We start from the raw sequence: 26,008 nt of genomic DNA, 5'->3' as shown, positions 1-26,008 counted from the left end.
CCTGAGCGTCTAGAAGAGAATGAGTGGTAAACAAACAATGACAGAAGGGCTGGCTTATAAGGTAAATTATGTAAAGAGACCGTTGTAGGTACAACAATCCTGCTGTAGGGAAATGTTGGGTCTTGCACTGTCTAGCTGCTATGTCCAGAGTGACAATGTTCGACCCTAAAGGGTCTCTGCTCTAGGCTCAGTGCTCACAGAGAGAAAGACATCAATAATAAAGACTGTGGACTCAGACTCAGACTGATACTGGTGAAAGATTGACTGTATTATGTAAGCAGTAAAAGTGCCAACATAAAGTAGGTAGGATCAATTGTGAGGCCAGAGACTATGTGGAAAGTTGAAACTAATAGACATGTCTCAGCATTGGAGAATAACCGCTATGGCATTGATAGTACCTAATAGACACATCTAGAGACGATGTAATGTAAGTGAGAGATGGCATGCATAAATGAAAATGAACTATACCTCAGCGTTGGAGAATAACCACTGAGGTACAAACAGTATGATACAATAGGAATATGATCTATTCTATAGAGTCTGTGATAATGATCAAGAAAGGAACAAGAAAGAAAATACACAGTCGATGTTCAAACGTTTAACATCCAACAGACTGGAGGTTTCCTACACCATGATGACAAAGAGGAAGAAACAGCCACTTGCTTACTAGATGGATTGTGCACATTCAACTCAATCATTATGGCACCAGGAGCTATGACATATTAGCTTTAGAAATAAGATAGACTATTTGCACACATACAGTGTACTACCGGTACCTTTCACACCACCGGTACATTTCACACTTGTGCTAAAACTTCATCAATTATTATTATTTTGTCCTGCCACTTGAGCCATGCATTAAGAGGCATGTATAGAAGTATAATACAAAATTACAAAGAGATATGTAAAGTGTGTAAAAGCTGGGGATGGATTCTGTCAAAGAAATGGTACAGTTGTGCTGAGAAATAACTTTTGTACCAGGCCCAGTGCAAAGAATTCACCGAAAATTGCCTGTATATGTAGCATCATTTTAATCAGCCAGGTATCCTGCACAAAATATCTCTACAGACGGGAGTGATTGGGCTGAAATTTCATGTTGCAAAAGGCATTTTGTGCAAAACCTGTTTCAAAGCGTGACAATGTGTGACGGCTCGCATCAAAGACACATTGCGTAGTATGCTTCAATTCTCATAGCCCACACCCTACTTCTATCATCACATAAAACTAATTTACCAACTCTAAATGGTATTTCGTGCCTTGTCGGATTGTGTCAAGCGGATCAAGCAGCTGCGCACACAGAGTAACATATTAGTGCAGGCAGTTCATGCATATTGTGTTAAGCAAGCTCGCCAACAGCCTGACAGGAGAGAAGAGAAAGGGTGTTCGGACAATTGCAGAAGAGTTTGGTATTCCTAAGCAGTACAAGACTATACTCAATTATGCTACAGGCAAAACTCGGCCCCTCTCAGAGTACATGGCTTCGAAACAGAAGATATTAGCTGCCGAGGAGCATATTATGGTCCACTTCCTACTCAAGTCAGCTAAATGAGGCTTTCCCCTCAGTCATGAACAGATTAAGAACTATGCCAACACAATTATCGAGAGGCGAAAAGGAGAGAGCTTCAAGCCTACAAAGGACAAAGTTGGACATCAGTGGGTTTTTCGGTTCCTCGACCACCACCACGATAAGCTACAGACGCACTTGGGAAAGGGCCTTGATACTCAATGAGCCAAGGCCTTAAACTCTTCAAATGTCAATCACTGGTTTTCATTAGTCGAGGAACACATAGTCAACAAGGGCATCCAACCTGAAGACATCTATGGCATGGACGAGAGTGGCTTCCCGTTGACAAACACTCAGTCATGTCGTTGTGTCGGGGCACGAGGAGCCAAGCTACAGCACACTGCAGGATCTGCAGACCGGGAGAATGTGACAGGGATTATCACGATCTGTGCTGATGGCACTGCTCTCTGCCCGACAATCATCTTCAAAGGTCAAAACTTCATGCAGAAGTGGGGGGACAATAATGTTGCCCATGCCAAGAGTCTCAATTAACAACTGCCCTACAGCTCACTGAATTTCGGACAAGTCTCTGTCATTCACCCAATGGGTGGACTGATGGTGAATTGTGCCTGGATTGGATGATCAACGACTTCGATCCACAAACAAAAGAGAAAGCTAGTGGACGAGCCCATGTGCTTCTCATGGATGGACATAGCTCACATTTCACACCTGAGCTCCTCGAATATGCGATGGACAACAATATTACCATCCTCGGATACCCGCCACACTGTACTCATGCCCTGCAGGGCCTTGATGTTGTGTGCTTCGCGAGGATGAAAGCTAGCTTTAACGAAGAAGTCAGTGCATTTGAAGAAACTAGACGACGGGGTATCAAGAAGGCAGACTTTACAGGCATGTTCGGATGTGCATTTGTCCGCGCATTTACTCCGGATCTCGTCAAAACAGCATTCTGTGTCACCGGTATCTGCCCATTTGACCAAAATTTCATCACGGCTGATCAAATGAAGCCAAGCGAGGAGAGTTCCACTTGTAGCGCATTTCCACTGCCCTATTCAAGCCCAACATGAGCAGTCCTAGCTGCATTCACAAATTATCAGCCAACATCATTTGAATTATCCCCGAACACACAAAGACACTCAACCTATTGCAGGACCAAGCTCAGCAGTTGCGACACAACCAAATACCCCAGATTCATCATCCCATCGTCACTATGACAGCGAAATCACTGACAGCCCCTCAAAATGTATGCGCCTGATGACAGCTTCACTCTCGCAAACATCATATTCATTCCTCGTATCAAAAACACGGATGTCAAAAGGCCAGTTGATCCCCACACCAGTGTTCGAGAAACCACCAGTACTGCCAGAGCCAGATTGGAGCTTGTTGATTGCAAAACAAGCTTCAGGAGACAAGACGAGAGATATCGAGCACTGGAAAACTTGTTGCCTGGACCTCGAGGAGGCTCTCTGGTGCACGAAACACCAACTCACTACACATGAACAAATCAATGCAGGCCAGAATGCACAGATCATAATTCAAGATCTCACCTTACGAAAACTCAACGAGACCCTCAACATGGGTGACAAGAAAGACACAGATTGAGTCAAACTGTATCCGAAGGGGAATGGGCGTCATATGACAGAACACCAGTTTATTGACGAATTGAAGGAGGATTGTGTGAAGTGTGCCGAAAAAGTGGAAGTGAGAAAACAAAGAAAAGCAGCGAGAGAGGTGAGGCGTGGCAAGGGTGTTGAGCTGGTGACACAGTGGAATGAGATCAAGGAGAAACATGCAGCAGCTGTGAGGGACTGGCAGGTCAAGTGCGAGCGCTTGAATGTAGAGGGTGTGAGAAAGAAAGATTGGCTGAAGAAACCAAAACGGCCACTAAAGCCCAAACGAGCACCACAGCAGGCAGTTGAAGCAGATTGTGATGACAAAAATGGTTTAGGGCTGGTGGCTGATGGTGTTGACGAGCGAGAAGGTGGTAGTTCTAGTAGTGAGTCCTCTGATGAAGAGAATGTATGAGCCAAAGTGCGCAATGTTGGTCATGTGATGTGTTGGGTCACACTGTGAAACGTACCGCATTTGTGTAACATTTGAGCACTTAAAATTTTAAATCATCCAGTGTGTTCAACATTGTGGAAAAAAAAATTGCATCGGTAGTACTATTTAGATGCCTTTCACTGATTCTGGGTACTTAAATTGTTCAAAAAAGTAGTTTACATGCCTTGACTCGACAAGTGTCAATGTTGTGCGAAAGGTGCCGGTAGTACACTGTACTAGGTCCAGCAGTGGTAAAGACCATACTGCTTATCTCCAGAACACCTTGAGAATTGGCTGCAAGGGTTGTTCTGATCGCTGAAAGCACTCCCACCAGCCATTATTACCGTGACTGACCAGGCTTAGTGACGTGCACAGCCCGGCTTCAAGCCGTGGGCCGAGCCAAGCCGGACCAAATTAGGCCGGGCCAAGCCAGGCCAAACTGACGGCCTGACCAGGGCTTTGGCCCAGCCTGGTATTCTGAAAAGCCGAAGCTGATGGCCTGAGCCGCGGCTTTTAGCCACCTCTACCATCGACAATGACAATGAACATTGGTTTGTCTTCAGCAGCAGCAAGATCAATTGCAGACCCAGGCACCATCACTGCAGACTCAGTCTGTCGCCCCCTCGACGTCCACGACACCTCAGGCTATTGCTCTTGATACTTGTACTACTGCGGCAGGTGCAGCAAGCGCGCAGCTATGGCCCTTTCCATGGCGGGCTCGTTTTGTTCTTTTTCTCTGCTGTGTATCTCCAACCTACTCAATTTCGTGTGGCTTCAATTCTATGTCATGAAGCCACGGTGTTAATTGCAAGCACTCGCACTGGCTGCCAGTCCTGGTACTGGACATGTTGTGCACCAGCCATCTCGTCCTCATCTATTCCTCTAGTACCTGATAAGTAGTAAGTATGTACATCCTGTGTTGGGCTTGATCGCTCCATCGCACAAAACTGCATATATGCATCTTCCCAACCTCATTTCCTGCATGGTGTGCATACTACCCGGATAGTTTCAACACGCCATGGTGATTTCGTGGTGATTTTCCGCTATATCATTTACTCTGAGTGCACGGCCACTGGTATGGTGCATCTTCCAGAGCGTGACCATGCGACCTTTACGTGGTGTACAACCAAGATGTATTCACCTGCTGTCCGCGATGCGACTAGCCATGAGTCCTGTTTTGTACGTAACTGACCTTTGTGCGCAGGTTCATCCCTACGTGAAGGTGTCATTAAGTGTCTTCACTTGCGTGTCCAAGGTACCCTTCCCCGCATATATGCTATTTTATAGGTTAATACTTACGAGCATCTGTGTGACAGATGATACTTGCACAAGCAGATCATGATCCTGCTATTTCCCATCTTCTCACACATTCAACTCAGAATCAAAGCCTTGGGTGGCGCATGTCATGAAGAAGCCGCCAGCCATTTCACTGCCGCTATTGATCGCCGAGATTGTGTTCTGAGGCGCGCACTGGCAGGTGAGTCTTGTCAGAATCGTAAACTCCCTACTCGAGCCGCGGCTCAGGCCAGAGCTAGGCCAAAGCCAACCGTCATTTGCGGCTTTGGCCTGGCTTTGATTTTTTGCAGGCCAAAGCCGTGGCTTTGGGCCAAGCCGGGCCAGAACATCACTAATTTAAAGGCTTCACCGACAATCTGAGCTCCAGCAGGCATAGTGATGGTATTGGTCACATAATATGTTCCAGCATCAAAGAAGATGATCTTGCATCCAGCGTACTGAAAAGAGTTGGTGGCACGATCTCAGTAGAAGAAGGCAATGGAGCCCACCTCATTCAGGATGTTTTGAATAGTGGTGGTGTCATCGGTGTGGCCATCACCTTTCACACCTTGATTCTTGACAGTGACAAATTGGCTCATAGCGTAGTTTGCGTACTGAGGATGAGTCTTTCCGAAGATTCGACCAGCACTATCCAAAAGGACGGAGGGCTTGTTGGCAGAGACGATGTTTCCTTGCGTAAAATTCTTGGATCCACTGGTTCCAGAATATACATTTCCTTGACCCCACGAAGCGATCGTAGTCGTACCACCAGCAAGGACCGTAGTTCCGCCTACAACACCGACTGCGGTGGGCACATTTATCAACTTGATGTTGTTGAGAACGAGGAAGCCAGCCAGTTGACCTTTGCTCGCTACCGAAGATCGAAGAAAAATGGGGGTATTGGTCACGACTGCATCAATGATAGCCTGAAATGTGAATCCTGGAAGGATGTGAGAAAGATGTCAGAGACAGCTGCCGGTCAATAGGGGTGTTCAGCGCATCATCATAAATTGATGGATGAGATGACGAACCAGTGGCAGCATTGTTTACTATCAAGTTACGAACTGTGAACTGCTGGTTACCAACTTGAATCCCGTACTTGCCTAACGAAACATCACAAAAAGAAGAACAAAAATCATTAGGGATCTACCTCCGTTGAATATGATGTCTGAAGGCGCGATGTTAGTGTTCTCATTCCCATATCAAGATGGAATTCTCACCTCCCATAAATCCACCACTAGTAACAGCGTATTGAGAATGAAGATTCAAACCAGAAGACGAGCTTCTTGCCTCCCATTCTCCATGAACATGCCTTGATGATTGTCATTGGAAGCAGTGGACATCTCGACCACGATATTGATGAGCGAAGTGCCTTGCGAAACCTGCCAGTGCAAACCAATTGCCAAAGTCGACGCAGGGATCTGCCTAAGGTCGATGACCAAGTTGTGAATGGAACGATAGCTAGACGTCCATTATGATGAGCCATAGTGCACCAGGCGCAGGAAGGAATGCGCACAAGTTGTTTTGGTTAGAGAATCATTGGGCACCCCAGCCATTGGGAATATAGGGATCGACATCTGGTCAGAATTGAAGTAAGGCGGCGCCCACATTGAAAATGACGGATCATGTACCGGTGACTGCAAAGCCATTGAAAGACGAGTTGGCAAGGAGGGTTGGAGGGTTCTTTGCATCTCCGATCACCTGAGTGTAATAATACGTGTTAATCGCTGAAGATACGAGGTAAGTCCTGTCCGATGGTTAGCAGACAATCTCATGATATGAATGAAGAAGCATGCCCCGCAGGGAAATACACGATGTCCGGACCCAGTTCGCGGACCGGTCGACACCGTCCACACGTACTTTATCCCAGGATTCCGGATGGATCACAGGACGTGTATATAGAGAGAGCTAAAAAATTAACACTGAATCGTTTGACCATGGCTTTGCTCGCAAACAAGATCGTGTGTATAACTGGATCGTCTCGAGGTATTGGCCGAGCATGCGCGGTCGAATCGGCTAGGCATGGTGCCGTCGGTTTAATACTGCATTACTTTGGAGACCAGGAAACCGAAGCGGAGCTCCAGTCCCTGAAAGAAGAGATAGTGACGACTCACAATCACTGTCAAGTAGTCGGTGTGCCCGGCGATATCTCGGATTCGGAGACTTCACAAAAGGTGCGCTACGTACAAATATTCCGTCAGGTATTTATAAGCGACTGTTGAAATTCTTACTACGACATCCGCAATAGATCGTCAAAGCAGGCGTCGAAACGTTCGGACGAATCGGTAGGACTTGTAAAGCAACAGTCAAGTGCTTTGACTGATCTGACAAACAGACGTGCTCGTCAGTAATGCGGGAATATGTCCATTCGCCGAGTTCTTGACGATGCCCCATGCTACATGGGAACGTACGCGACAAGTAAACTTGGACGGCTCCTTCTACGTGGTGCAAGGTGTGTACTTTGACGACGACGTGACTCTGAGGTGCTATCGCGTTTCGTGCAGCGGTGGCAAATCAAATGAAGAGCCAGGTCCCCCAAGGCGGGTCTATCATCGGTCTGGCTTCGATTTCAGCGCTCGTGGGCGGTGAATTCCAATGGTTCGCATCTTGATGCATTGATGATCGGAGGCTCAACCTTTTTTGTGCAGTCACTACACGCCGACAAAGGCAGGTATCCTGTCGATGATGCAAAGCTGTGCTATCGCTCTTGGGAAATATAACATACGCTGCAACGCCATACTTCCTGGCACCATTGCTACAGACATCAATAAAGAGGACCTTGCGAATGAAGAAAAACGGGAGTATACCATCAAAAGGACTGTGCTAGGGAGACTTGGTGGTACGGTTCAGCTAAAAACTATGGTATCTGCTTGTTGCTGAAGTTTGATATCCTAAATACAGCTCCCGACGATATAGCTGGGCCTATGGTGTTCCTTGCCAGCGATCTTGCAAAGTATGTCACTGGCGCGCAACTACTTGTGGACGGCGGGCTGTTTGTCAATCTTCAGTGATATAGTTTCCTGGTGCAACAAAGGAGGAACGACCGTCTTACTTGCATAGACAGCTAGGATGAGACTGCATACCAGATACTACTTGTAACACCCAAGTGATGCGCAGAATCGGATATTTCATGTCTTTAAATAAGGAACACACTAAACAACACTCTATGGTCAGCGATGCAGACCGTCCAAAATCATTTATCCGTCTCCATGAGAAACCCTAGCTCCTGTCCATTTACCACTGCTGGTTTCGCATCGACCAGAACAGTCGCCCACCGGGTCCATTCCTTCCCAGGGTTTCTCCAAGCGTGACTGGTCCCCTTCTGAATCACCACATCTCCTGGGTTCTTGAGGTGCGTTTCTGTCCCATCGTCTGTTATCAAAATGAGTTCCCCATGGACTATTCATGATAAGCTTCAGTCAAGCTACGTCAAAGCGTTACGATACGTACTCAGGATGTTATAATCGATAGAGGGAGTCCGATGCTGCTCTTCTAGCTCCATCAAATTCGTACGTGTCAGACAACTCTACGCACCATCGGAGTGCGAACTCCCGGACCAATGTCGCTGTATATGAAGTTGGTCGTGTTACTTGCATATAATCCGAGGTCACCCACTTGACGGGCTCCGCCGTCCTCCCTATGATCGCATCTATAGCCACCGAGTTAGGATATGTTCATGTGTATTACTCACAGACAATTGTTATCATTCGTTGGCAGACCATCAGTAGAAGCCCAGAATGTGCCCGTTCGATGGCCATGAAGGCCTTCTATCATCACCTAAGTTTAGGACGATGACAACTCATTCATGTGCACCATAACCTCCTAACGGAATACACACCGATGAATGAACTGTTTCATCAACTGAAACTACGGCTTGTCCGTCGCTATCATGCGACGTTACAATGCGGCGAGGACCCGGGAGAACCGGGAGCAGAGGACCAGACATGAAGGTGAAGGAGGCAGGAGGAGCTGTACAGCCCTAACAATATCGGTCTACCTAAGTACTTGCATGAAATTGCATCCTTGACGTAAGCAGCCTGGAAAATATAATAGAACTCCCACTTCCACGCAGTAGTTTCATCACTTGCGTAGCGTGATGTGGCATAATAACATCATGATGCGGCCGATTGAAGGATACGGATCGTGAACTTCCGCGTACTACGGTCCAGATCAAATGGGCCAAGCAAGCAATAGGACACCGGTATATCGTGCGCATTCACGCTGTGCAAGTGTTGGAAATACTGTCCTGTGATAGTGGCCGATAGAAGGACGGGAATCGCGGACCTCCGGGTATTACGGTCCCGATAGGTTCGTGCAAGGTTACTGGCACGAGTTCGCTTGCTTCCTGAAGAGGTTAGAACGTTGGAACACCAAGACTATATCGATGTTTAAGTGCATAGGTACAACATTGTACATGAATTCGGGACAAAGGTGAGATTGGTAGCACGCTAGTGATTAAGGAGCAGTGTCTAGCACCAGTTGCTGTCAGCGAGAGCAAGGACCCATTGAAAACACTCACAATAATAATATCCATCAACAAGAGGTATCCAATCCTTCACAATAGAGCTAAGGACTCCAAGTATTGGTGTATTAGCGGTTTTCTCCACAAGAGCCTCGACCTTGGGCCTAAAAAGGATCGTCATATCAGGCTCTAACAAAACTGGTATGAAATGCACAAACCTCGAATACGTCTCCCATACAGAGCCACGCATGAGGTACCAGAGCATATCCCTATCTCTGCGGGCATATTCTTCACGTTCGAGATTCGCAGAATGTGATGGCGTGCGCCTCAAATTACGAGAGATAAGCTCCATAGCAAAGGCAGTCACGAGAGCCTTGTCCTTGTGTTTCTTGGTGCTTAACATAATCGCTACAAGACAGTCGTGAGCATGTCAGGTCCCGGCCCGTGCTTTGCACTTACCGTAAACCCAAGGGCGTGTGATATAGATGCACTCGGAAATCCACTCCAGGGGCGACGACATAGGCTTCATGAGTAGCATAGAAGGCTTGACAGACGACGTTGTAAGAGCTTTAGGGAGGAGATAATCCTCCACAGAAGTGTCAGCATGGGCAGGTGGTGGAGGGGTGAGCATCAAAGCATTTGGCTGCAAGGGAATGTGATTATTCTTGAGGTGATCCGGAGTCGGCGGGGAAGAAGACGACGGAGAAGTGGGAGCAAGCGTTGGAGAAGTATGTGTAGAGGTAGGGGGCATCGATGCTGGATCAATGTCGCGTTCTGGAATTGGAGGAGACAAAAGTGGTCTTGTCGTAATCTTGAGCAGCGTGAACCGAAAAACCATTCTTTAGAAGTGAATAAGATGCAAGTTCAAGGCGGCAGGATACAGCCTCAGAACTTACTTGACAGTCTCAAGGAAGACAATGCCTCTCCACCGGTTCTTGTCCGAGACTTTCCTCCGAAGCACCATTTCAACAAGGAGCTGGGTAAAGCGAATAAGCTCTATAGCTCGAGCAGCCCATTTGTATAATGTTTCCTTGTCTGACCAGGCGCGGGTATAGCGCGTGTGCAAGGGGACGGGAAGTATGGGCTTCCAATGAGGATCATTGTGCACAACTCTGGCCAGGAGGGTATCATGATACATGCTGGACACATGAAGTATTGCAGACACTAAGACCACACGTTACTGCTTGAAGCAAATACAGAAATATAGCAATGATAGTACTGACAGCCCTCCGAGGCAAGATCGGCGTCTTTGAACCGTCCAGGCAGGAACCATGTTACAGACCTCAGTGAGGATTCGAGGGTGGAGATGGTAGAAACGTTCTTTACAAGAAAGTTTTCATATTTTTCCAACGTCGACGACATGTGAAGGGGTCCAGTATACCGCGAGCTGGATGTGGGTTGTGCAATGTGAAGACTTACCGCCGCTCTGACCAACCGGCAGCAACGTACGTAAAACACGTGAGAACACATATCCGGTTTCAAGTCTCTTGTTCCGCTGTGCAAAAATACTATTCACATTAATGTGTAGCACTGCATGCTTCTGCTAATTTTCAAAGGCGTGTAGAGTGTAGTGATACAAATTTCATGAGGCGTGACGTTAGCGCTGCAGCGGCTGCATGAACAGGGAATCATTTTGTAATAGGTAGCTTGCAAGAACATACCATATAGAATCACCGTGGAGTATAAGTAGTAACACCAAGGTAAAGTTACCGGTTCATCCCAAAGCCCCTAGTCTTGGTCACACCGCTTCCTGTTGCCGTGTTTACTCCACCCGCTTCTCGCACTCGCCTCTCCACCTCATTTACCTTGCCCTCGACTTCGCGCACAGCCCCATCAATCCACTGGAGGCTATCCAAATGGCTGCTCAAGATCTGAGATATCTGCATCATGGGATCATCGTTGCCAACCATCCCTTGTGACCCATTTGGTATTAACGATAGCGCATTGACTGAATCAATCATCTGTGTCAAGGATCCAGACAAATCGTCCAGATGGGCATGCAGCTCTGTTGCCAGCGTGTAACTAGTGTAGAACGGAAATCAAAATTGTGCAACCTTGGTGTGAGGTAACATAAGGGCTTACTTTTTGTCTCGCTCGGTGTCAGCAGGTCCTGTATCAAGCGCCCGCAAAGTGCCGCTTTCTCCAAAGAGTTCTTCTGCAGATCGCTCGTACGCATCCAGTGTGGCGGAGAGATCCTTCTGCTGTTGCTCGATGTGGTCGAGAGCCTGATCTATATCATTTTGTTCCCGCTCCACAGCCTGGACGTGGTTAAACAGAGTAGCAAGCTGTGTCACATGCTGTCAAACGACAAATTCGATGAATGCGGAGCAAGCATACGTTGTTGCCATTTTCCATCAAGGCCCGATCCCATACAGCGACCTCACCGGCGAACTTGTTGAACTCTCGGACATGCACTTCCAGTTCAGATGACCACTTGTTTACTATTTCCTCGATGGTTTTCCCCCTGAGCGCCGATGGTGGAGGCACTGCTACTGAAGTGGCGGAAGCGGTGGTTGCTAATAGTAGGAATGAATGAATGGAAAGGACATCAGGTTGCCAGAAAGTGGTCATACCGTCTTTTGGCTTGTCGGATTCCTTAGGCAGACCAAGGGCTGATTGTCCTAGTGGTGCGGCTGGGGGAAGTGAGGTCGTAGACAGGGATTGCCAATAAGACATCTGTGCTTACTTGAGGTGGTGGTGGTTGTGGGTTTAGCCCCAAACAAGTTGGTCACAGGCGCTGTGTGACTGCTGAAGATGGGCCATGTTTGATAGTGAAAACGTGATCTTACCTGCAGGGGCCGTGGTTGTAGTCTTTGCACCAAACAAATTGGCTGGTGGTGTTGATGCTGGACAAGGGTCATCAGACGCGTGGTCGACAAGACAAAAGATAACTGACCTGCGGGTGTAGTAGCTGCCGGGGTTGCAGGTTTCACGCCGAAGAGGCCAGGCGCAGGCACTATGTACAAAGAAGCATCTATGGGTAAGATGTTGAAGGCATTGAAGAAAACATACGTGATGTGCTGGCATCTTTCTTGTCCGCAGAAGTATCTTTGTTTCCAAAGAGGTTGAAGGTTGTAGGAGTAGTACTCTGCATTTCTTTGCCAACGACCGAGAACCACAACTTCAGATATCGACAATTATTGGTTCGGCATGAATGCCGACTTTGCAAATAAAGCCAAGCAACGCGCTCTGTCACAAAACAAATTGCATATGTGCTACACTAAGGAAAGAAGACACGCCGTAGACGCGATGTACGATATTAGTGTAATACGCACGTAGCTAACTAGTACACACATATGTGCTCTTTCAAAAGTTGGGCAGCTCCCAGCTGCACTGGCCTGGCCTGGCAGTACCAGTACTTACGTGTTTTGATGTACAAAGCTTGTCACCAAACAGGTGCATCAACACCGATCAAATAATGAGAATCTCGCTTAACCACTGTATGGCATTGTCTTTATAAATCCTTTCCTCCGCTCCGTTCCTCACTTTCCGATGGGCAGAGAATCAACTACAAGCACTGCTACACTCCCTCCCCTCGACTACCTTCACCCCAGTCCAGTCAGAGGTCAACTCGAACCCTCAGACGAGGTTACAAAAAAAACTGGCTGGCGTTTTATTCAATGCACAGACACTCCGAATGAGCTCAAAGTAGGTATAACAGCCTTCTCCCTTGACAATTCTCAATTAGACGTACTCCAGGTACTTTTGCCTCCCAGAACAGCTCAGCTATACGCCCGTCTGCTTAAAGCAGAAAAATCAGAACTCGCCAAGAAGCTCAATGCATCTTGGGAATCTATACTCGAAATACGCCACCTCAAGGATAGGATGATTAGGAAGTGCCAGAGGCTAGCTCATTCTTACGCCGACAATAAGCCTCCCGTGAAGGTCCCCTTCTTGTCCATTCATGCCCCAGTCGATTTCAGATTAAAAGAGATGGAGAAGTGGATTCGCCTCCACGGCGAGCCTGATGAGTCTAGCAAGAAGATGCCCGTGCCCGACTCCGTTCGCCCACGTAACTCATTCTGCTGCGATCGATGCGCAAATATGGTTCCTCATCACCACACCATATCTCGTCGGCCATCCACCCTATCCCGTCGCTCAGCCCTCGCCGAGCGTTCTCCATCAAAAGCTCTCCCGGCATCCCCACGACGCGCTCGCTCCTCCAAGGCGAGCTCTGTCCAAAGCGATCACAAACCTTCTCCCGTTGCGAGCTCCATCGTCCTCAATGAAAGCCATTCGCATCATCAAAGCCAATTGTACGAAACCAGCGTCCACGAAAGTAGTACACACCAGGAGGGCAGGAATAATCAAGTCCACGCCTCTTTCACCGCACATCAGAGTAGGTTCGATGACAGTAGCACTACTCAGGAGAGCAGGGTCCTAGACAGCAGCAATATCCACACGCGACAAATCAAGCACTCCAGGAGTATGTCATATGACGAGCGGAGGTTTGCAGAAAGTGGTCTTCATGAGATAAAACGCACTATCCACGTCATTCCTGAAGCATCAGAGGCAGGTACCGATCACAGCAATCGCTCAGCGGTGTCGGTCAGCAAACTATCGGTTATTTCGCCCGATCCATTGCCTCATCCATTCCATGGTTCGACTTCAGCAGTTTTCTTGGGCATGGTCGAGAGTCCTGTAGATGCTCCTGAGGTACAGATCGCTGAACCTTACTATTCGGAAAGCGAGGGAGTGATGACACCTCCTTCCGAAGACGAACCAACCAGCGACTTCCCTCCCCAGCCAAATACCCTCCGCAGACGCAGTAGCCTCAAACGCAGCAACAATGACCTGCGCCTGAGTATAGCGTTCTCCGCAAAGACCGTGTCCTGGGCGATGGACCGCGACTGGGCCGATCAGGTCACGAAGTATAACGCTGCGGCGGGTGAAATCGAGCATGCTGGTAGGTTCATTCCCAATTTTAAGTGGCGTTGGAGGTTCACCGTCTATACGTGAGACCGAGAGTGGGATGCCATTTGTGCGACATATCATGAAGAACTTGCTGGCATGAAGGTTCTGCGTCGAAATGTCACGCAGACCCTGGCCAGGTTACGCTTGGAGGCAGAGAAGCTGCAGCGTGAAGACGAGGTGATCCGGGATCAAGAGGATAAGTTGCGTGCGGGATATGAGCAGCTCGAGCAGAAACATGGACAGTATCGAGAAAAGGGTGAGTCCTCGTCCTCGTGTTTGCAGCCTGTCAAGTGACGCTAATGTGGCTATAATTATCGTCGGGTAGTTAAAGCTGTTTTAGAAGAGACCGAACAGGTTCTTACATTGTGCGGCACCAAGCGGGGTTCTTGAAGTCGTGATCATTAGAAGGTTCTTGAAGCTGGCAGTCGTTACTCATCTATATTGCTGTCCATTACATACACATATCTTGACTGTAAATTATACCCCAAGTACGCGCCGTTATTGGTATTTTAGATTAGGTTCAACTCCATTTCATGGAGTCATAAAGGCACATTAAGAGTCCCTATGAAAGCTTTGATCGGGTACGTTTCGCTTGATTCCACCAGCGTCGTACAGTAGCAATAAAAATAGCCTCAATTCCAAACAACAAAAGTATGACCATGACGAAGTAATTGAAAGGGCCTGGAGGGTTGATGCTATTCCTCGGAATCTTGATGTTTTGTGAAAATATTCCTGAGAAAAACAGAAGGTAAACATGACACTTGAGGAGAACTGGTAACATACCGATCGGAAGTTGAACGCATAAAATTCCAATACTAACCATAGACACTGTCAAAATGGCCTTATCGGTGTATTCTTTGGTCTTGGCGAGACGAATTCGCAGTTGAGTCAGATATGCTGGGTGAGAGTCGCTGAGCATGTGCTCGTAATGATGAAGGGATTGCTGCAAAGTCAATATATGATCTGCAAAAATAGTTGAGTTGATCCATAAACAATGGCGACAGCTCTTTACCTTGAACATCCCCCATGTAGATAGCGATTTCAAGGTCTTCATTCCCCTGGGGGGAGGCTGTTTGTCGTCCGCCGGTCAAAAAGCGTTTGCGGGTTTGCGATATGACCTCAGACTTCGTAGCAAGAAGACGAGTCAAGGAAGTGACAAGTCTTCTCGCCCTGGCCATGCGCAGTAGTGTGTTTGTTGTTGTCGCTCGTGTTCTGGCTTCACGGGTCGTCGCAAAAGCATTCCACAGACGTTGAAACTTGCATTTCCAATGTCGGAAAAATAGTGGTTGTGTGAATCGGAAATGGGAGAGTGAATGGCTACGATTCCAGCTGGGAGCAGTTTCTCCCATTTCCTTCAAAAGCGTATCTGGCAGCTTTCCAGTATGGGAATCACATAGGTCATCCATGGGTATATGATTGTTATCAACAAGGGTGTTTGTCGACGACGAAGTGCGGGAGGCATCGTTGCTCGAAAATACGAGTGCTTCCACAGCTAGAACTTGTTGCTCGATCTCCTTCAGAAACGGAAAGAATGAATCGACGACAGAGTCCAATATGCCATGAGCAATCCAGTCTTTGAGGTACATCAGCGTGAAGAACATGTAATTCTAATTCATGCAATAGTTACCTGATGACATATTGAAGGAGTCCTGAAGAAGTTGAACTCTATTTCTGACTTTCTCTATGTGTTCTGGACAAAGTCAGCATTCAGTTTCTCGACTAATATGCAAGCCCACCTGAGACATCGGTGAAATAAAACTAAACGCCATTGAGCATCGCCTTCGTAAACCCGACGTAGGATGCGAACCTACCGTGCAGATACCTTCCTTGAATACCACCAAGTATATGTTAGCCTCTCTTAAAGCATCGTCGTCAGCCTGGTATATATCGCTATCGCTTGACATTCCCTGATGAGCTGGTTGGGTGACGGCTGCATTCTGTATGGCTCGGAATGAAACAAAATAATAACCAAGTTTTGAAAAGAGCTCCATCTTTTCGCGCGGATCTTGTTGTAGAATATCCTCGAGTGTAAGAGGGTGAATATGCAGGAGCTACTCATCAAATCAGGATGGCAAGCTAACGACTCAAACGCACCTACCTTGCCAATTGTTTGTAAGTCGTCCCAAGTTGGACTGGCGACGTCAAGCCACCAGGCTTTGGGAGCTCTATTAGTCTCGGGCAAGCCTCCGGGAGTCTGTTTCCCCTGAACGGAAGAGCGCAAGGCGGCGGAAACATCGCCAAAAGACGCAGGTCGACTGAGCACACCGTCAGACATATAGTCATGATGGAGGGAAAGCGGGGGTGTGCCGAGGCTGAATTGACGCTGTTTCCCTTTGCCCTTTTTTGCCCTTGATGCCTTCTTTAGTGCAACCTCCAAACAGTTGAGGGCAATAGGTAGAGAGGTCGTTTGAGAAACAGATTGATATGGTCGGTCCAAAGGTTCCGACAACCGAGCCACGGTGATCTCAGGATTCAAATTCGGTGGTAGGTATAGAGTAAACCCTCTGTCGATGCGTCTAATTTCCTGCCTAACCCTAAGGCGAGCGGCTACCTCACGTTCGGAATGTGTGGACCGCATGTTAGCGGAGCTTGCTCGTCTCTGGCGCCGACGACTCTGGGGAGGGCGAGAAGGCGTGTAGATAGAAGAGTGAGAAGATGTAGAGCTAGAGGATGAAGATGAAACTGAAGCTGAAGAACTTCGTCTCCGAGCCCAACGGGTAATTGCATGTTCTACAACGGCAGCAAGAGCTCCCAAGCGACCAGTGATGAAGGTCCCGGATGATGACGAAATAGAGGATGCAGGTGCAACCGACTCCGCAATGATAGGTAGGGGTGTAGGGTGTACCACCTTGCCGCGATAGATGTCGTCCTCCAAGGGCATGTCCTTAAATAGATTTGGGGGTCCAACGGAGGAGACAGTATTCGAGGGGAGAATATCCAAAGGATAAGAATGGTTCAAGCCCGAGTCGTGCATTTTGGGGCCCACTAGGTTAAAACACCACTGAGGGCGCTTGCCTTACAATTGACTGCCTCAGCCGAGCACAGCTACCTAGTAGTAGCCAAACGCGCCATAATTTACAAAACTCCGACCTCTGCGTGTCGACATGTAACATGATGTTCACCCACGCGTTAAAACGTTAAAGGTAGGAAAGGAGTAATAATAATACAGAAGTGGTATACATGATACATATATAATAATGTAATATCCAAGCTCCAATCCATCAAGAAAGACTCGTGATCTAGAAGTATCTATTCAGTACCGCGCCAACATGTGTCGGATGCTTGCAAGCCGAGATGTATGGGTGTGACCGTCATCGGTAGTCTGTGATGTTGTAACTTGTGTCTCAAGGACGTCACAACCCGAGTCAGCCTGCCTGGTCGAGCTGAAGAACAAAGAGGAGACAGAAGTTACTGATTGCACGTCTCCTTGTACTTGGTGTTTCCCTTCGATATATGGCCAAGCCTTCTGTAGCTCTTCCTCGAAAGGTAGCAACTTACAAAGAAGAGCATGATCAAATTGGATCGGATGTTTGTGTTGGAGAACAGAGGGGTGGATTGTTTCGTGTGTGATGTTGTCCGTGACTGTCGGAAGTTTTCTGACATTTGTCCCCGATAATACGAATATACCGGTGCGCGGACTGCAATAATTATATGAGTGTGGTTGTGAGCTCTATGATACAATTACAACTCACTCATGTGGATGCTGCTCTCCCCAAGGCGCGACTGGATCTGGCAGCGAAGCTATGTATGCAATATCAATGGACAACATGTCGCCGATATTGGCCTGCATACAAGCAGTGAGTGATGTACTCAAAAGCGATCGCACCATAGATTTAGGCACTCACCACCATCCACGTAAGAGTTATGTCAGACAAGTCATGTTCTTGCCAGCCACCTCCGATCTATTAGTTGAGCACGATCAGCAGATAGTTGGTACAATAAAAGTCCATCACTTGCATCTGAATGTTCACCTATGATGTTTGTCCATCAATAAGATTTGTACTAGAGTTGTGTTGTCCCAAAACTTACCAGAAAACCAGCACTGTTAAGAACCTGATGAGTAAAAAAACCACAAACCAATCAAAATACAAGTCACCTGTTTCAATATCTGCCCTTTCCGTCGTCCACCTTCCGTTTGCGCAAATTTGCAGCAGTCCTAGAACAACTAGATGAAAGAAATTCCGAGGGTCGGTGTTCGACTACTTACAAAGTCTAGTCTTGTTTCGTTAATGGCAAGCGCCTGATATGCACGTTCAATATGTTCCCCAAGTTCATTGTTGGGGAAGCCAAAAATGGATTTTGTGGAAGGCGACTTATGTGTCAATTCTTCAGGTAGACCGACCGAACCGACAGTATCAAAGACACCGACACATCTAAAGACGCAGCTTAGCCGTTGTCGCCGCCGGTGTGGATAAGTCGGTAAAACTCACTTTATGGAGAAAGAGTCATTATCAGAGTCAGCTCTGCTCTTACCCCGTGAATCGTGGGAGGTCCACTTGCTCAAAGACGCCTCCAGCTGTTCGATCTCTGAAGTGCAATCAGAATTGTCGGAATAATGGTAGTCGAAGTGACAAACTTTTTGGGTCGGTCTCTTTACCAAGTTGTTGATACCAAAAAAATATATCGGGGAAGTGATCCATGTCGGTGCGGTCTAGGACACCGATGGCACCCTAAAGGAAGACGTGTTTCTGAGACGAGCGTCACCAGAAAAGGGTCTACTTACGATGAACATAGCTACCATCCGTGCAGTATATGCACCCTAACGACTCAAAGCATCAGCAATCGTGTATTTCATAATAGTATATTATCGCATACCCTAGAGAAGCCAAAGAGGAATATCTTGGGTGATGACGTTAGTTTGAAATCGAGATATTGAACGCAACAGAACTTACTTCATCACCGGGGTGGTAATTTCTGCCAGGAGATGTATAAGCCGCAACTAAGCATGTATGTGGCAAGACTCACTGGGAAATGAACGCATAAGCCTCTTGGACCTTTTCACCTGCAAACAGCCATGAATCCTCGCCAACATCAGCGAATAAAACACATTCTCACCAAGGGATCCTCCTGTCGCACCTGATCCAAAGAACGAATATTGTTAGCCTCGTACTATCAATGAAGTTATCCCGCGAACCATCGACATATTGAGAATATAAATTTTGCGCTGATCCAACACCACACTGGTAGTACACGATCTGCTGGATCGGAACGCCCCTGTCGAGGTATGAGAGACAGAATAGGGATATACCTTAGATGAGCTTACGATCGTTCATCTGCATGGTTTAATCCCCTCGATAGTTTCTGAAAAGCAATTATTTATCAACTTTCCCAACATGTACAATCGAACACACCAGGATGTTGGTGCGTTTCCAACACTCCTTCACCATCACACCGTCTTGCCAAGTTCTAGAAGGATAATATGAGCGTCAGATAACGTACGCGCCCGAGATTTCACTGGCTCACCCATCGCAGCACACAATGATTCTTTTTTTAAATTGAGCGCCAGCTCGGGTGGGTTCAGTCAAAGCCCTTGACATTCCTGCAAGATTGAAGGCTCTGGCGGGATTCATGATCAGGGTGAAAAGTTGAGAGCAGACAGAATAATGTGGGTGTATTTATGCTGCATTCCTTCTCGCGGCCAATATTATTATAGCCATGATGATCAAGCCATATGCATTCTCTGATATCACAAACACAGGAGTCCGGACCCCGCCACATTGGTGACACCGATGGGCTGAGAATTTCATGAGCGCTCTGAATCTCTGATGTGGTTTAGTCTCTAGTTTCGCTCCCAAGTTTCACGCTCAAGTTTGGTAATCGCTTGCCGGGAAATACTGGAGCCGACCCCCCATGTGGTGATCACTATAAGAGATTGGTCGATTCAAAAGCCACGTTAAGCACTAAGCCTGGATGGAGGCTTGAAATAAAAATCCGAGTCACACAGCAACTTGGCAAGCAACACAGCTGCGGCCGGCGGTCCGATACAATTATGCTTCGCCTCTCAACTGAGGCAGCCCAGATATTCGTGACAGAATCTGTGGCATCAAACTTCACTGCTTCGTCCGGCTTTCAGGTGACCATTCTCAATGCCAAATTAGAAAGAATAATAATATAAGTAAGCTTTGGAGTCGGTACCAACATGCATGCTTGTGCCGTTGCTAGGGAGCTCATAATTGGTAGGTACATGCTGTACTGAGTCAAGGCAACGCGCGTCCGACTTTCGGATGCCTGAGTGGTCAGAGACGGACGGGATGTACAACCGATTGCGGGCTACAGGATATTGAAATTACCTCCCCAATCGAAATTGAGCGCCAGCGTACTCGTCTAAGGCACGACAGAAAGCCTCTTCGGTGATCATGAACGGCATTGAATTATATGAGTATTTCAGGGGAGCGACGTCATGGGTGATTGTCCGGCTGTGTAATGCCATGTGTCAATCTAACACAGCAATATGTCAATTCGCGACTCACTGTATTTCTGTCAGTGCGATCTGCCACGGAGGGAAACCATGCAGTTCGAGAGGAGGCTGGGGGTTCTGCGGGTAGACATGATGCACGATCATGAAGTCGGGTGATGGCAGACCTCCTGATACAGAAGTCAGATGGGTGATATTGTACACAGAATAAACCTTCCTTCTAATATCGAGTTCAAGTCAGAGATAGGAAGTTCGTATGCTTTGACGTTATCCAGGTCATGACTGTTTTGGCGCCTGCGAAACTCTTCATCTAAAAGGAAACGTGCTGCAGATGCAATGGCAGCTTTTGAGGCACTGCGTGAAATAATATGGAGTGTTAGAGGATTATAAGGAGAATGCTTGTCTGTAAATGATATGTTAACAGTCCTTTTTGACTGTAGGAACGCTCGACCTACGGTGCACTCGTCGGCGAACTGCAACTTCTCTTGGTCGATGGGATGAAGCGCCTTTCTTGAAGGAGCGCACTGTTGCGACGTTGAATTGTACGGGGAAGTCCTCAAAGTCGGGCGAATGGCTTCTTGATTCTGAGGCCTCAGAAAGTGGAGGGGTCAACGGATATTCGAGTTCTGATTCACTCTCGTCGGTGGGCAAATCTTCATCGTGTGCTAGGCGTTCCTGAATAATGTCAGAGCACCCTAACAGTACACCTAGAGATCGTTTAACGTGAATGATAATGATAACATCTCATCCAAAGTTTACCTTCGGCATCATATGCAGTAAGCTGTTCAATACCTAACACTCTGCACCACTTAACAATCCTAACTAAGCACTCCACAAAGTGTTCTTCCCTGTGCTTGGAATTCGCCACATCATGATCGGAGACCAGGATAATTGCCAAGTGTTTTGGTAGCTTGCTGCGGTACGCAGTTACCGGTTGAGGGGGCGAGTATCGGCGTTTTTGAAACCTTGTTGTCAGAAACACTAGCGAGGCATGGAGAAGATGCAGAAGCCAGAGACAGAGAGAAGCCACCATTTAGCCAGCATGAACTAGAAAAGAAAAAGTCGGATCAGCACCTCCACAAGTTGCAAACATACGTTGCAACAACGGGGTCACGTGATACACACTGCAATAATGATGAGCGTTACCTAAAGACCTGAAGGACAGATATCAACTTTCCGCGACCATCATGAGCATGCTCGACGTCAAAGCAATTCAAGAACGATCTGATCGTCACCCCAAGCCTTCAGACATCAAGTTTCAGTACGGGACTGCAGGTTTCAGGACACTGTACGTCTGTTTGATTGTCAATATCTATCAATCTGATAGTAGCGACTAGGGGGAAGACTCTCGATTCAGTGCTATTCAGGGTGGGTGTTCTCGCAGCCCTTCGAAGCAAGAAGCTAGATGGCAAGACCATCGGTGTCATGGTGACTGCCTCACACAATCCGGAGCCTGTATGTACTTCATATGTACACTGATGGCCTCAGGTCCAACGGTGCACTCCTTTATAGGACAATGGGGTTAAACTCGTTGACCCACGCGGCGAGATGCTTGAGTCGTCATGGGAGGCACATGCCACTATTCTTGCCAATGCGCCCGACAGTGTTGCTTTCGTCGCTGCAGTCGACGAATTGGTGCAGACGAGCAAAATAGACCTCTCGATACCCGCTCGTGTGGTGTTTGCCAGAGACACGCGCCCGACGGGCCCGCAACTTATTGCCGCCCTTAAGGATGGGTTGGAGGCAATTAAGGCAGAGTATAGGGATGCTGGCATTACCACAACCCCGGTGCTTCACTACTTGGTGAGGACAATCAATACCAAGGGCACCCAAGATTCGTACGGTGAGGATACTGAGGAGGGATATCTTACGAAAATAAGTGATGCCTTCAAAAAACTGCTTGTAGGTGACGCATACATCCGCATACATGACGCTCACTTCCGATGCAGGCTGGAAAAGCAACCCCGCCGCCGTTGCTCATCGACTGCGCGAATGGTGTCGGTGCCTTGATGGCTGAGAAATTCAAGGCATATCTCGGGGATGCCTTCAGCATAAATCTCGTGAACGCCGACATTCATACCGTTGGCGCACTGAACAACTCCTGTGGCGCAGACTTCGTCAAAGTCAACCAGAAGCTACCTCCTTCCATCACTTTGCAACCAGGACAGCGCGCTTGCAGTTTAGATGGAGATGCTGATCGCCTGATCTACTATTATGCAGATGAACACGGCCAGTTCCATATGCTCGACGGAGACAAGATCACTACACTCGTAGCCAGTTTTATCGTTGAGCTGGTGAAGGCCGCGGGTTTGGACGAGCAGATCAAAGTCGGCGTCATCCAGACTGCATACGCGAACGGAAGCTCGACAAAGTACCTTTCGGGGGTAAGTGGGGAAATGAGTATAGTATGGATGGAAATCTCACTTCAATCTCAGAGACTTCCTGTCAAGTGTGTTCCCACAGGTGTGAAGCACTTGCACCACGCTGCAGAACAGTACGATGTTGGGGTTTATTTCGAAGCCAATGGGCACGGCACGGTTACGTTCTCGCCTGCTGCTCAGGAGTTGATCTCCAGCTGCAAATCTTCCAACCTAAGCCAGTCAGCAACGCTCACACAGCTGAAGAATGTCATAGATGTTATCAACCAAACTGTTGGCGATGCTCTTTCAGATGCATTCCTGGTGGAATCAGTTCTAGCACACAAGTCCTATAGCGGTGTGGAGTGGGACTCCCTCTATTGTGACCTTCCGAACCGTCTTGTGAAAGTCGTTGTAAGTGATCGGAATGCGTTCGTGACGGAGGATGCGGAGAGACGCCTAGTCAGCCCTCTCGGACTGCAGGCCAAGGTCGACGAGCTTGTGCGTAGGTACGAAGGGGGACGCTCGTTCGTGAGACCGAGTGGTACAGAGGATGTGGTCAGGGTTTATGCTGAAGCGGTAACACGCGCCGAGGCTGATGGTGACGTTGCTTCCTCCTGCTTCTGAGCACACACTGATGGTATTTGTCTGGCTTAGAACTCGCGTTCCGCGTTGCCGGTCTCGTGTATGATGAAGCGGGGGGTGACCAATCACGGAGACCAAAGGAATTCCTTTGAACCTCGATGGATTGACAGTCACGTTTAGATTTGGACATTGATATCCGGTGATGTGTACTCTGTAACATGATTCGAGGAATTGAAATAAGTCACTGGCCCACGTACTAGGTCCACGTCTGCTCACTGTCAAATTGAATAACAAGTTAGTAGAGTATGATTGGGGATTATCTGCTGGCATTGATTGATACTGATTTAGTTGACATGTCGAGGTTCATACATATTTGAGTATTGAGTTGCATTTTTATAAGCGCATGGGAACTTGAAGTTGATCTGGGTCACATGTCTGATAAGACGTAATCTCGAGCCATCGTGTAGCATAATGTGCTACTTATTCGTTGCATTTGCGGCTGGTGCGACTCGATATGACTCCAGTATTGCTACGTGTCCATTTAGTCCCAATTCTCTTTATAACAGTGCCTAGTCTCAATTGACAAAAAAAACTGGTTTTTTCTTGATCGACTTCACTTCCTCCATGTGTCGCTTCGTGATCTACAAGGGCACATCACCCGTGCAGCTTTCTCATGTTAGTAGCTGATGAAGCTGATCGTTGTAAAGAAGACACTAACACTCCCTACTTTAAGCTCTTGACTCGACCATGCCATTCTATTATAAACCAAGCCTTTGATTCGCGTCTGCGTCTTGACCATCGTCGGCCAATCAACGGTGATGGCTTTGGCGTCGGTGAGTCGCTTTCTGAATCACTTCAAGGCAGCTTCTGAACATGAAGGGTCAGGCTGGTATGATTCCGTCCATGACGAGGAACTCGGCAGCCAACCTTGTATATTTACATCCGTTACACCGGTACGCGTGCCGTGTCCCCGGGGTCGTACTATCAACTGACCGAGCTTTTGCACATCAGGCATGGAACAACGCAAACTTGATACGATTAGCAGAGAAGATAAAGTCACCGCTCGTCTTGTGAGTCGCTGGAACTCCCCTTCCGCTCTAATCAATCGTGCTGAACAAAGATTGTTTCAGTGGGCACGTCCGTGCAACCACTACTGGTTCTTTGTCTTTGGACAACTGCCACCCGTTCGTATATGGCAAACTTATGGTGCATTATAACGTACTTATCCACGTGCTTGCCCTTGCTGACTTCCTCGCCAAATAGTTCATGCACAACGGCGGTATTGCAGGCTTTCATCTGATCAAGCGACGACTGCAGGCCGATCTGTCGGACGATGTTTTCAACACAGTACAAGGGAACACGGGTAAATAGAATATTCATGACAAGAACGAATCATGACTATATTCTCGCAGACTCTGAGTGCGCATTTGCACTACTGCTGTCCAAGGTATGTTCCTTGGTCCTTCCACTATTTTCATCTAAACATGGTTCATGTGCAGCTTCCCGACCCGAAGGCTAAGAGCTTTACCACTCGCACCTTGCAGCAGGCAATGTTGGATACCATCGCAACTTTAAACCGGTATGCCGAGGAAGCCGGTATTACTGAGGTGAGTTGAAATTGATCTTCCTGTGAAGCGTTGCTGAAAGCCGATTAGCCAAGTTTGATGAACTTCTGCGTTACAGATGGCGAAAGTGTCATTGCAACTCGTTATATTTCTTCTCGGCACGACGAAGCCGCGTCGTTGGTAAGGTTTACTCTCCGTATCATATGGCAAGGGTGTTCTGATTGTGTTAAATGACAGTGGTTCTCGTCTGGGACGACGTTCAGTGAGTACGCCCAGGGTGGTCATTACAGGATGGCGAAAGCTGATAAAAGAGAGAACATCATCATGGTGAAACTCTTTTGATTTGGTCATCCATTCCCATTCTCATCGCTCTCATCGCAGGTTGCCAGTGAGCCCCTTACTTTCGAAAAAGCGGACTGGATGGAGATACGCACGAACAACATGGTCGTGATAACACCCAAATGAACCTCCTGCAAATCCCCATCGTTGACAAATTCTATGTCTCTCCTTCTGACCCAGCGGCACGAAACCGGGCCACTGAATTTGCGGCAGCCAAGGGCCTTCTCAGTCCACGTAAAGCCTTGGTTCCAGTTCAGCTTCGCGATAACGCCCCCCAGTTGTCCATATGACTTGTTTTGCGATACCTTCATCGCGTTTCATCTTATTCATCGCTGTCTTTGTTGTGTTCCATCCGTCATTCATGCTGTTAGGATCTGTACCGTAAATGATTAATGATGATTAATTGTAGACCTTTGTATGTAGCTGTGAATATGTAAACCGCGTTGACGCGTTTTCCAAGTGTGGCCACTTTGCGCCCTTCCCCTACCCTGCAGCCGCTGTAGACTACTTTCTCTCTCATTCGCTTGC

General features: G+C 47.7%; 12 protein-coding genes across 12 annotated transcripts; 4 read left to right on the top strand and 8 right to left on the bottom strand.

Moving 5' to 3' along the window:
- Positions 1-5,088: 5,088 nt before the first annotated feature.
- DEU56DRAFT_751434 (uncharacterized protein) lies at positions 5,089-6,492 on the bottom strand (the record flags this gene model as incomplete). Its single annotated transcript, XM_041349573.1, has 7 exons — positions 5,089-5,301; positions 5,353-5,783; positions 5,875-5,946; positions 5,994-6,011; positions 6,064-6,155; positions 6,226-6,304; positions 6,360-6,492. 7 exons carry the CDS (start codon positions 6,490-6,492, stop codon positions 5,089-5,091), a joined length of 1,038 nt encoding a protein of 345 aa, XP_041214497.1.
- Positions 6,493-6,780: 288 nt separating this feature from the next.
- Positions 6,781-7,878, top strand: DEU56DRAFT_948230 (NAD(P)-binding protein; the record flags this gene model as incomplete). Its single annotated transcript, XM_041359078.1, has 6 exons — positions 6,781-7,017; positions 7,092-7,128; positions 7,179-7,295; positions 7,348-7,441; positions 7,492-7,682; positions 7,745-7,878. 6 exons carry the CDS (start codon positions 6,781-6,783, stop codon positions 7,852-7,854), a joined length of 786 nt encoding a protein of 261 aa, XP_041214496.1. The 3' UTR covers positions 7,855-7,878.
- Positions 7,879-7,954: 76 nt separating this feature from the next.
- On the bottom strand, positions 7,955-8,831 carry DEU56DRAFT_770416 (uncharacterized protein). The gene is made up of 5 exons (XM_041351412.1): positions 8,682-8,831; positions 8,535-8,620; positions 8,378-8,480; positions 8,294-8,327; positions 7,955-8,242 (listed from the first exon to the last, which is right to left on the bottom strand). Exons 1-5 carry the CDS (start codon positions 8,787-8,789, stop codon positions 8,037-8,039), a joined length of 537 nt encoding a protein of 178 aa, XP_041214495.1. The 5' UTR covers positions 8,790-8,831; the 3' UTR covers positions 7,955-8,036.
- On the bottom strand, positions 8,832-9,177 carry DEU56DRAFT_770413 (uncharacterized protein). The gene has a single exon (XM_041351411.1). It carries the CDS (start codon positions 9,057-9,059, stop codon positions 8,841-8,843), a length of 219 nt encoding a protein of 72 aa, XP_041214494.1. The 5' UTR covers positions 9,060-9,177; the 3' UTR covers positions 8,832-8,840.
- On the bottom strand, positions 9,178-10,754 carry DEU56DRAFT_770411 (peroxisomal membrane protein PEX16). The gene is made up of 6 exons (XM_041351410.1): positions 10,529-10,754; positions 10,202-10,469; positions 9,765-10,144; positions 9,524-9,713; positions 9,363-9,469; positions 9,178-9,312 (listed from the first exon to the last, which is right to left on the bottom strand). Exons 1-6 carry the CDS (start codon positions 10,665-10,667, stop codon positions 9,299-9,301), a joined length of 1,098 nt encoding a protein of 365 aa, XP_041214493.1. The 5' UTR covers positions 10,668-10,754; the 3' UTR covers positions 9,178-9,298.
- On the bottom strand, positions 10,670-12,510 carry DEU56DRAFT_770405 (Nsp1-like C-terminal region-domain-containing protein). The gene is made up of 10 exons (XM_041351409.1): positions 12,318-12,510; positions 12,202-12,261; positions 12,095-12,151; positions 11,992-12,042; positions 11,879-11,938; positions 11,643-11,821; positions 11,388-11,590; positions 10,967-11,327; positions 10,755-10,908; positions 10,670-10,692 (listed from the first exon to the last, which is right to left on the bottom strand). Exons 1-8 carry the CDS (start codon positions 12,397-12,399, stop codon positions 11,012-11,014), a joined length of 1,008 nt encoding a protein of 335 aa, XP_041214492.1. The 5' UTR covers positions 12,400-12,510; the 3' UTR covers positions 10,670-10,692; positions 10,755-10,908; positions 10,967-11,011.
- A 287-nt stretch (positions 12,511-12,797) lies between these two features.
- DEU56DRAFT_907178 (uncharacterized protein) lies at positions 12,798-14,609 on the top strand (the record flags this gene model as incomplete). Its single annotated transcript, XM_041356876.1, has 4 exons — positions 12,798-12,953; positions 13,005-14,211; positions 14,266-14,475; positions 14,545-14,609. 4 exons carry the CDS (start codon positions 12,798-12,800, stop codon positions 14,607-14,609), a joined length of 1,638 nt encoding a protein of 545 aa, XP_041214491.1.
- Positions 14,610-14,781: 172 nt separating this feature from the next.
- DEU56DRAFT_725484 (uncharacterized protein) lies at positions 14,782-17,100 on the bottom strand (the record flags this gene model as incomplete). The annotated part of the gene is made up of 7 exons (XM_041347866.1): positions 14,782-14,951; positions 15,003-15,182; positions 15,232-15,792; positions 15,847-15,909; positions 15,956-15,977; positions 16,031-16,270; positions 16,318-17,100. The coding sequence occupies 7 exons, from the start codon at positions 17,098-17,100 to the stop codon at positions 14,782-14,784; spliced, it is 2,019 nt and encodes a 672-aa protein (XP_041214490.1).
- Positions 17,101-17,317: 217 nt separating this feature from the next.
- On the bottom strand, positions 17,318-20,003 carry DEU56DRAFT_770372 (uncharacterized protein). Its single transcript, XM_041351408.1, has 18 exons — positions 19,683-20,003; positions 19,571-19,625; positions 19,483-19,520; positions 19,354-19,433; positions 19,275-19,295; positions 19,185-19,221; positions 19,112-19,133; positions 19,035-19,058; positions 18,943-18,978; positions 18,796-18,889; positions 18,650-18,746; positions 18,427-18,592; positions 18,316-18,375; positions 18,249-18,261; positions 18,177-18,190; positions 18,065-18,121; positions 17,912-18,003; positions 17,318-17,857 (listed from the first exon to the last, which is right to left on the bottom strand). Exons 1-18 carry the CDS (start codon positions 19,787-19,789, stop codon positions 17,473-17,475), a joined length of 1,398 nt encoding a protein of 465 aa, XP_041214489.1. The 5' UTR covers positions 19,790-20,003; the 3' UTR covers positions 17,318-17,472.
- A 306-nt stretch (positions 20,004-20,309) lies between these two features.
- DEU56DRAFT_770364 (uncharacterized protein) lies at positions 20,310-21,718 on the bottom strand. Its single transcript, XM_041351407.1, has 5 exons — positions 21,394-21,718; positions 21,090-21,341; positions 20,854-21,037; positions 20,690-20,806; positions 20,310-20,635 (listed from the first exon to the last, which is right to left on the bottom strand). The coding sequence occupies exons 1-5, from the start codon at positions 21,665-21,667 to the stop codon at positions 20,506-20,508; spliced, it is 957 nt and encodes a 318-aa protein (XP_041214488.1). The 5' UTR covers positions 21,668-21,718; the 3' UTR covers positions 20,310-20,505.
- A 79-nt stretch (positions 21,719-21,797) lies between these two features.
- Positions 21,798-23,945, top strand: DEU56DRAFT_770361 (phosphoacetylglucosamine mutase). The gene is made up of 6 exons (XM_041351406.1): positions 21,798-21,922; positions 21,972-22,089; positions 22,147-22,536; positions 22,584-23,018; positions 23,070-23,592; positions 23,649-23,945. The coding sequence occupies exons 1-6, from the start codon at positions 21,822-21,824 to the stop codon at positions 23,726-23,728; spliced, it is 1,647 nt and encodes a 548-aa protein (XP_041214487.1). The 5' UTR covers positions 21,798-21,821; the 3' UTR covers positions 23,729-23,945.
- A 104-nt stretch (positions 23,946-24,049) lies between these two features.
- DEU56DRAFT_770357 (N-terminal nucleophile aminohydrolase) lies at positions 24,050-25,938 on the top strand. Its single transcript, XM_041351405.1, has 11 exons — positions 24,050-24,251; positions 24,310-24,409; positions 24,462-24,529; positions 24,588-24,646; positions 24,707-24,782; positions 24,840-24,939; positions 24,989-25,023; positions 25,076-25,183; positions 25,232-25,321; positions 25,379-25,468; positions 25,523-25,938. Exons 1-11 carry the CDS (start codon positions 24,201-24,203, stop codon positions 25,604-25,606), a joined length of 861 nt encoding a protein of 286 aa, XP_041214486.1. The 5' UTR covers positions 24,050-24,200; the 3' UTR covers positions 25,607-25,938.
- The last annotated feature ends 70 nt before the right edge of the window (positions 25,939-26,008 follow it).

The sequence above is a fragment of the Suillus clintonianus genome (assembly GCF_016758775.1).
Source record: "Suillus clintonianus strain FC179 chromosome Unknown DEU56scaffold_4, whole genome shotgun sequence".
Taxonomy (NCBI): Eukaryota; Fungi; Basidiomycota; class Agaricomycetes; order Boletales; family Suillaceae; genus Suillus; species Suillus clintonianus.
Note: the sequence above shows the minus strand (reverse complement) of the source record. Positions and strands in the feature narration are given on the sequence as shown.

Bases quoted from the DNA above. Each gene is read 5' to 3' on its own strand.
- DEU56DRAFT_770416 (XM_041351412.1), bottom strand. From the start codon at position 8,789: ATGTCTGGTCCTCTGCTCCCGGTTCTCCCGGGTCCTCGCCGCATTGTA. The intron at 8,621-8,681 runs GTGTGTATTCCG...TCCTAAACTTAG, and splicing joins ATGAAACAGTTCATTCATCG to GTGATGATAGAAGGCCTTCA. The intron at 8,328-8,377 runs GTGCGTAGAGTT...CTAGAAGAGCAG, and splicing joins CGGGAGTTCGCACTCCGATG to CATCGGACTCCCTCTATCGA.
- DEU56DRAFT_770361 (XM_041351406.1), top strand. From the start codon at position 21,822: ATGAGCATGCTCGACGTCAAAGCAATTCAAGAACGATCTGATCGTCAC. The intron at 21,923-21,971 runs GTACGTCTGTTT...AGTAGCGACTAG, and splicing joins ACTGCAGGTTTCAGGACACT to GGGGAAGACTCTCGATTCAG. The intron at 23,019-23,069 runs GTAAGTGGGGAA...CTTCAATCTCAG, and splicing joins CGACAAAGTACCTTTCGGGG to AGACTTCCTGTCAAGTGTGT.
- DEU56DRAFT_770413 (XM_041351411.1), bottom strand. From the start codon at position 9,059: ATGCGCACGATATACCGGTGTCCTATTGCTTGCTTGGCCCATTTGATC.
- DEU56DRAFT_770405 (XM_041351409.1), bottom strand. From the start codon at position 12,399: ATGCAGAGTACTACTCCTACAACCTTCAACCTCTTTGGAAACAAAGAT. The intron at 12,043-12,094 runs GTAAGATCACGT...GCAGTCACACAG, and splicing joins TACAACCACGGCCCCTGCAG to CGCCTGTGACCAACTTGTTT. The intron at 11,591-11,642 runs GTATGCTTGCTC...CATGTGACACAG, and splicing joins TGATGGAAAATGGCAACAAC to CTTGCTACTCTGTTTAACCA.
- DEU56DRAFT_770357 (XM_041351405.1), top strand. From the start codon at position 24,201: ATGTGTCGCTTCGTGATCTACAAGGGCACATCACCCGTGCAGCTTTCT. The intron at 24,252-24,309 runs GTTAGTAGCTGA...CCCTACTTTAAG, and splicing joins CACCCGTGCAGCTTTCTCAT to CTCTTGACTCGACCATGCCA. The intron at 25,024-25,075 runs GTATGTTCCTTG...GTTCATGTGCAG, and splicing joins TTGCACTACTGCTGTCCAAG to CTTCCCGACCCGAAGGCTAA.
- DEU56DRAFT_770411 (XM_041351410.1), bottom strand. From the start codon at position 10,667: ATGTCGTCGACGTTGGAAAAATATGAAAACTTTCTTGTAAAGAACGTT. The intron at 10,470-10,528 runs GTCAGTACTATC...GTGTGGTCTTAG, and splicing joins CGATCTTGCCTCGGAGGGCT to TGTCTGCAATACTTCATGTG. The intron at 9,714-9,764 runs GTAAGTGCAAAG...ACTGTCTTGTAG, and splicing joins CACACGCCCTTGGGTTTACG to CGATTATGTTAAGCACCAAG.
- DEU56DRAFT_770364 (XM_041351407.1), bottom strand. From the start codon at position 21,667: ATGGTGGCTTCTCTCTGTCTCTGGCTTCTGCATCTTCTCCATGCCTCG. The intron at 21,038-21,089 runs GTAGGTCGAGCG...TATCATTTACAG, and splicing joins AGTTCGCCGACGAGTGCACC to ACAAGCATTCTCCTTATAAT. The intron at 20,807-20,853 runs AGGAAGGTTTAT...GACTTCTGTATC, and splicing joins GACTTGAACTCGATATTAGA to AGGAGGTCTGCCATCACCCG.
- DEU56DRAFT_770372 (XM_041351408.1), bottom strand. From the start codon at position 19,789: ATGAATCCCGCCAGAGCCTTCAATCTTGCAGGAATGTCAAGGGCTTTG. The intron at 19,296-19,353 runs GTTCGCGGGATA...TCTTTGGATCAG, and splicing joins ATATTCTCAATATGTCGATG to GTGCGACAGGAGGATCCCTT. The intron at 19,134-19,184 runs GTGAGTCTTGCC...ATCTCCTGGCAG, and splicing joins GCTTATGCGTTCATTTCCCA to AAATTACCACCCCGGTGATG.